This window comes from Elephas maximus, chromosome 12 (genome assembly GCF_024166365.1).
Source record: "Elephas maximus indicus isolate mEleMax1 chromosome 12, mEleMax1 primary haplotype, whole genome shotgun sequence".
Lineage (NCBI taxonomy): Eukaryota > Metazoa > Chordata > Mammalia > Proboscidea > Elephantidae > Elephas > Elephas maximus.
In genome coordinates this window covers 94,250,187-94,257,377 of record NC_064830.1, presented here as the reverse complement: position 1 = coordinate 94,257,377, position 7,191 = coordinate 94,250,187, and the positions used below count along the sequence as shown (strand labels likewise).

Genomic DNA, 7,191 nt, shown 5'->3' with positions numbered 1-7,191 from the left:
CAAGGCCCAGCTCAGCTGCCTCCTCCTCCAGGGAGACTTCCTTGAGTGGCCACTCCCTCCCCAGGATTCCTTCAGCTCTGGGTCTGCTTCTGTTTTTAGGGCTCCAAGTTCTTGCTTCAGTTATGTATTTGTTGGAATACCTATCTCCCCCCAAAGCTATGAGCCCTAGAGACCAGGCCATATCTTCTTGGTCTCTACATCACCAAAATAGGCACGCTTGAAATGTTTGTTGAATGAGTAAATGAGAGAAGGAGGGGGCCAGAGAGTGAGCAGTTTCAGAATCCTGAAGGTGGGGCTGGAACCAAAGGCGAGGCGTAATGGCGGCAGGAAGACACTAGAGGGAGACAGAGAGGGAAAAGAAGCCATTGGTAGCTTGCCAGGAGGGCCTGGACTGAGGAGAGAAGGGGGAGGGGGAGGGGGAGGGGGGAGGGGAGGGGGAGGGGGAGGGCCCACCCCAGCCTGGAAGCCTGAACTCCCTGTCCTCAGCGCCCTTCCCAGCTATCTGGGGGAGAGGCACCCCTCCCCCAGGGAGGAAGGAGAAGGGTGCAAGACTCCCATCCCTCCCATAGACCAGGGGCTCAGCCTGAATTCTGCTCTCTACCTTGGGAAGGGGAAAAATACTGCCAGGAAGGCAGGCAGGAAAACAGGAAGCTCTCGTTGCCTCCTGTGGAAGGGGGAGGGGGATAGGGAACGGATAGACAGGGTGGAGGTGGGGCGGGCTGGGCCACCTTCCCTGGGATGTGTCCTGAGCCTGGAACAAGTTCTCTGGTTTTAGGGTGTAGCAGGTTCTATCCTGGTCTCTCTCTCCTCAGATGGGGGCCCGTGGGGACCCCCTACCCTCCTCCTTACCCACACAGCAGCTGGGAGGCTGGACAGGCTTTCCTATTTCCCATTTCCCTGGAAGTATTTTTCCATTTCTTCTAACGGTTTCTAACCGTTCACCTGCGACCCCAGACCCAGGACAACAAGACACAAGTGCATATGCCCAATTTGGGTGTCCCAGCCCTGAGCCAGTACCCCCATCCCTTCCCTCTCTGATATGCTTCTGGAAGCCCCCTGGCCTCCTGTCTGCCCCTCTCTCTCAGCTGCGGGAGTATTTAGCAAACCACTCCTATCACCAGACCCCCTCCACCTGTGGAGGGCTCTCAGGAGACCCAAGGCGTGGGGGTGCCCTGTCCCATGGCCCCATCTCCACAGCCTCTTGCTCACTTTCCAGGGCTCTCTCCCTTAGGCTGGAAGCCCAAATCCACCTCAGCACAGGAATCCCTTTCTCCTTCCAATTTTTCCAGTCTAGGGGGAATTCCTGGGCCCCCACCCCTGTTTCTTACCTTACTTTGGTTTAAAGGGACAGCAGCCCCAAGTCACGCCTGGCCTAGGCTCAGCTGGTCAACAGGGACGGGACATCCACATCTCAGGCCTGGTGAGTGTCTCACCTCCTCCCCTTACCCCTCAATCTCTGCCTCCATTTACCATGTACACCCCCCCTACGGCTGCAGCATTAGACTGCAGAGCAGGTAGGCAGGGCACTGGGGTAGGGAGGACCCTGGAGGAGCAACTGTTGCTTCCTGGCCCTGAAAGGAGTCTTACAGAACAGCCAGTCCAATGGTCTCATTGTGCAGATGAAGAAAATGAGTCACAGCAGCCGGCCCCTGGCCAAGGTCACAGAGTCAAAGACATCCCAGGTTCCCAGACTCCCATTTTTTCTGCTCCATGGAGAGGGGGTGGAAGGTGCTGGAAGATGGATCCCCAGCCCTCCCACCTGCTCCCTCCTAGTCCCCTTCAGCAGTGCTTGGGGAGGGATGACCCCTGGACAATTCAGAAGCCAGAGGCCTAGGAAGCAAGGCAGGCCAGAGATGGGTTTTTGCCCCAGAGGGGCAGTGTATAGAAGCTTCCAGAAAGACCCCGTGCCTGCCACCCCCATGCACTCTAATTACGGCTGCCTACATTTTCAGTTTCTGGCAGGCCCTGTGGCTGGTGCAATCGTCAGCTGTCAGGCCTCTCCAGGGAGCTCAGGCAGCTGCCTGAACACTCTGGAGCTTTCTTTGACCCTGAGCCAAAGAGGGAGGGGCCAGTTCAGCCACAGTTAACAAAGGCCTGCCAAGGGCATGGCTACTGTGGCCAGGGCCTCAGACATGGTGCAAAGGAGGCTGCTCAGGAGCACCCCAGACTTCAGGGCTAGGGAGGAGAGAAGGGGCTGTCTCGGATGCAGGAATGCCCAGACCATACAATAGGTAATGAAGCGGGGTAGGGCTAGCACCTGCCCTGTGGCTTCTGGAAAACCTCTGGGGGTGAGCACTGAAAAACTACCCTTGGCAGCTCAGCGCCCCAGGATGCCAGAGTCGGAGTCTCAAATTGTCAAAGAACAATCGGCCAGTCAGGGCTGACTTCCACCCCTTGCTCTGCTAACCAAGCCCTGTGGCAGGTGTCCGGTATCACCTCCTGAAGGAAGGATGCCTGGTCAGGGCTGGAAGGGACCCAGAGTGCCTGGCCCCACAAGGAACCCTTAGCTGCACACCCCACTCTGCACTCTGGGAGCCTACAACCCACAGCCCTTCCTGGGCTGCCTGGGAAGTCTCTTGACTGATGGGCAGGGAATCAAGAGGCCTGAGTTCCAATCCCTCCCCACCCTTCCCAGCTTTGTCACCTTGGGGCAATTCTGACCCTCAGTTTTCTCATCTGAATAACGGAACTCTGATAAGATACTTTGAAGTAGTAAAGCACATACATACAACTTCGTTGAAGTTGCAATGTCCAAAATTAAAGGCCAGGAGCACTTACTGAGCCCCAGGCCTGTAACAGGCTTTATTGCATTTGAGACTCACCACAACCCTGCAGGGTGGGCGCATTTATTATTTACCCCATTTGACAGATGGGACATGTGGGCCCAGAAAGACCACCAGTACCCAGATTCACTCCCAATCCCGTCTAACCCCCAAATGCAGTTTCCTACCCCCACCCCCATCTCGCCCAGCGCGGTGCTGCCCAGAGCCATCCATGTCCCTCCCTTGTGATTGACTGGATGATATGAAAGTTGTCCCTCAAGAACTGACCCACTGAAGATGGATATGCATTCTCAGCCCCCAGATCGGGGTGCTGTGGGGCCCCCTGGGTTGCACAACTTCCTCCTCCGGCTGGGCCAGCGGGGATGGACTCTCCACACCCTGGTTTCAGGTGAGATGAAGGGAGCGATGAACGGAGCTGTGTTCAAAGGGCTGGCAGCCAGCAGACGGCCCCCACCCAAAGGGCGTCTGGGCCTGGCAAGGCTGCACTTGAAAGCATCCTGACCACACCTGACAGCTCCCTCTAGGGTGGGGTGCCCTGGGCTCCAGTCTGGGCCAAGGTGGACAGGCAGGGGCAGATGAGGCCCTCCCTGGTTCCTGATCTCATCTCTGTTTTATAGAGCTAGGGATAGGTGGGGCTGGACATGCTAGGGAGCAAAGGCCTGGGCTTCCTGAAGCTGAGACCCTTGGGGGGCGGCCAGTAGCTCCCAGCAGAAACCCACTGGGCTTATGACATGATCCAGCAAGAGAAATGGGGCAGAAGTCAGGAGTCCTGCCTGCCTCCCACCCTGGGCTCTCCAGACCCCCGGAGCTCAGAGGCCTTTCCAGAGGTGGCCTTGGCTTCGGGGCCCAGTCCTGGCTTTTCCCCGATGAGCAGCAGGGAGGTAAGAAAGAGAGGTGTCTGTGTGCTCTCTTTCAAAGAGGAAACCGAGGCTCAGAGAGGGCATGAGACTTGTGGCCACCCCCAGCCCATCAAGATGAGCAACCTCGAGTCCTGGCTCCCATTCTCTCAGGTATGCCTGGAGTCTGGGCCTGGCCAGGGCAAGGCCTTAGTGGCCTTGGTATAGGTCCCCTATAGACCTGGCAAGAGGAGGGCCTCAGCCCCAGCATAAGGGTAGCAAGTAGAATGGGCTGGGAAAAGAGGGACCAGAGGACCCCAGGGCAGGAGCCCCACAAGGGTAAGAGCCCTGGATACTAGGAGGCAAGAGGTCTGGCTCTGTTAGTGTTTCAAGTGGACTCCAACTCATGGAGACTCAGTGTGTGTCAGAGTAGAACTCTGTTTCATAGGGTTTTCCAATGGCTGATTTTTTTGGAAAGTAGGTTGCCAGGCCTTTCTTCTGAGGCTCTTCTGGGTAGACTCGAACCTCTAATCTTTAGGCTGGCTGTCAAGTGTGTTAACCATTTGTACCACCCAGGGACTCCATCTATCACCTAGAATCCCTCTTTCCCTTTGTGCTGTGGGAATCAGATACAAAAGGGGGTTTGAAATCATAAGATGCAAAAGGACAAACTGAGGCTACAGAAAGGAGGTGCTTTGCCCCAAATTACACAGTAAGTCAACGACAAAGCCCAGACTAGATTCCAGATTGCTGCACTTCAGGTTCCCTGTCCAGTGCTCCTTGAGAAACAGATATAACAGGAGATTTGGCAATAAGCTTCCCCCACCACCACCCTCTCAGGACTAGACCTGGGGGTTTCTAAGCTGGGCCAGCCCAGTTTACTAGGGGCAGGGAAGAATGTCAAACCCACACATGCCAGCTCCTCTGCCACAGGGCTGGGGTGTGGAGAGAACAGACTTGTACACACTATCCTTCCTCTGGGTTTTTTTTTTCATCCTTCCTCTTCCCTCTTGTGCATTTCAAGTAGATAATAATAATAATATTAACAATCATTAGGTACCAGGCCCTAAGGCCTGGCACTAAGCCACAGAAGCCTTCATTATTATAAGCATTATTATTACATCATCTCCATTTTCCAAATGGGGAAACTGAGGCACAAAGAATCTCATTTGCCCAAACTAATACAATTAGGGGCAGAACCAAGATGTGCATTCAGGCAGAACCAGAGTCTGGTTCCTAACGACCACACCAGATTGTTTCTTAAGGCATTGTATCACAGACACAGTGTGGTTCAAATCCTGCCTCCGCTGCTTACTAGTTGTGTGGCCTGGGACAAGTAACTCAAACTCTCTCGGCTTGTCCTCCTTAACAAAAGAGTGGGACTGTCCACTGACCGCAGCTCAGAGCTTTAGCGCCCAGGCCTGCAAGTGTCCGGCCAACACTAGTACGTGCGCTCCAGCCCTTTTTTTTTTTTTTTTAACAACAGAAGGTTCCCGATGTGGGCAGGGCCTTCCTCGCCTCACCCCCGCCCCCGCTCCCGCCCCCGTTGGAGGAATGCAGGAGGAGGGACAGACCCCAGCCAGTCATTGCCATTAATAGAGACCTGAAACACCGCCTGCTAAAAATATCCGGTTGGAGACCCATAAAAGCCCTAGCGGGGCCAGCCGCCCCACATTCTCCGAACTTCAGCCAGACGCATCCAACCGAGCTGAACCAGCATGACTGAGCGCCGCGTGCCCTTCTCGCTCCTGCGGAGCCCCAGCTGGGACCCTTTCCGCGACTGGTACCCGCTCCACAGCCGCCTCTTCGACCAGGCCTTCGGGCTCCCCCGGCTGCCCGAGGAGTGGTCGCAGTGGTTCGGCCACAGCGGCTGGCCGGGCTACGTGCGGCCGCTCCCTGCAGCCGCGGTCGAGGGCGCCGGGCCCGTGGCCGTGGCCGCGCCTGCCTACAGCCGCGCGCTCAGCCGGCAACTCAGCAGCGGCGTCTCGGAGATCCGGCAGACGTCCGACCGCTGGCGGGTGTCCCTGGACGTCAACCACTTCGCCCCCGAGGAGCTGACGGTCAAGACCAAGGACGGCGTGGTGGAGATCACCGGTAAGGCCCCGCTCCCCTGCAGGCGGACGAAGTTAGTATGGCGAGAGCGGGCCTCCTGACTTAGCCAGCCTGGGGTGAAGAACTAGGCCGGGTTGGGGGGGGGGGGGCGGTTGAAGGAGTGGGCGCGGGGCCTGTGGGTTCGAAGTTAGAAGTAGCCAAGGACCAGGAGCTGAGCCGCCTGTCATGGCCACTCCTCCCGTCTGTTTCGCCTTCTATATTAGGGGGTAGTTCCTCAGGGCCCTTTCAGCTCTAAAAACGGCCTGTTTAGGGAAGAAACACCCCTTCCATCGTCAACTCCCAGCCCCACTCCCCAAATAATCAGGCTTTCCTGCGCCCCACCGTGCTGCGCCGCACCCGGCGTGCTGTTGGCATGTAGCGGCGGGGACGGTCCCGGCGCTGCCCCTGCCCGAGTCTCTGCTGGGGGCGTGCAAGTGCTCAAGCGCCTGCAAGGCCCCGCGAGCTGGCGCAGTGCCCCCACGGTCCAAAAGACCGGAACGAATTTTCCAGGACTTTCTGAGAGAGGGCCCGGGAGAGGCGGGTCCCCCAAACCCCTAAGTCCATCAGCGTCTGCCTTGCGCCCCAGCCACGCCAGGGCAGGTGGCGGGGCCCCTGGTTCATGACTACCCCCTCCCCACAGGCAAGCACGAAGAGCGACAGGACGAGCACGGCTACATCTCCCGCTGCTTCACCCGGAAATACACGTGAGTCCTGGCCCCAGATTGTCCCGGAGATGGGGTGAGGGGGCTCACGGGAGGGAAGGGGCTGGGTGGAAGGCCGCGGTGCCTACCCTGTGTAACTCTTGGCCTCTCTCTTTGCATGCCCAGGCTGCCCCAGGGTGTGGACCCCACCCTGGTCTCCTCCTCCCTGTCCCCTGAGGGCACACTCACTGTGGAGGCCCCGATGCCCAAGCCAGCCACCCAGTCTGCCGAGATCACCATTCCTGTCACCTTTGAGGCACGTGCCCAGCTTGGGAGTCCAGAAGCTGGGAAGTCCGAGCAGCCTGCTGCCAAGTAAAAGTCTCGACCTTGCTGCCCAAACACCCCCACACCCCAGTAGCCATCGCTGGCCATCCCCACTCACCAATCTGTATGCTCTTTTGATACGTTTACCTTCAGTTTTTCTCAAATAAAGTTCGAAGCAACCGCCAGGTGCAGCCTCAGACTCTGGTGTTTGTGGAGGGCTGTTGTGGGGGGGGGTTAGTACCCTGCACACTCACACACACACACACACTCACACATTCATTGAAATTGCTGAGGGGCTACCGGGAGCCAAGCCCTGGGGATATAGTGTATATGTGACAGGACACAGCCCTGTCTTTAAGCCCCATGACCATTAAGAGAGAGGTAATGTTTTTTTTAATGGCTGTAACTAGACAAAACCTCAAGGGCCAGGTGCGGGACAGGGAAAACCAGGAGGGGCAATTGACTCTGGCTTTCAAACTCAGGAACATAAAGACAACTAGCCTGGGGTCAGGTGAA

The 7,191-nt window shown here is 57.2% G+C and overlaps 1 protein-coding gene across 1 annotated transcript; it reads left to right on the top strand.

The window, feature by feature from the left end:
• The first annotated feature begins 5,217 nt into the window (after window positions 1–5,217).
• On the top strand, window positions 5,218–6,891 carry HSPB1 (heat shock protein family B (small) member 1). Its single transcript, XM_049904868.1, has 3 exons — window positions 5,218–5,713; window positions 6,351–6,414; window positions 6,538–6,891. Exons 1-3 carry the CDS (start codon window positions 5,338–5,340, stop codon window positions 6,725–6,727), a joined length of 630 nt encoding a protein of 209 aa, XP_049760825.1. The 5' UTR covers window positions 5,218–5,337; the 3' UTR covers window positions 6,728–6,891.
• The last annotated feature ends 300 nt before the right edge of the window (window positions 6,892–7,191 follow it).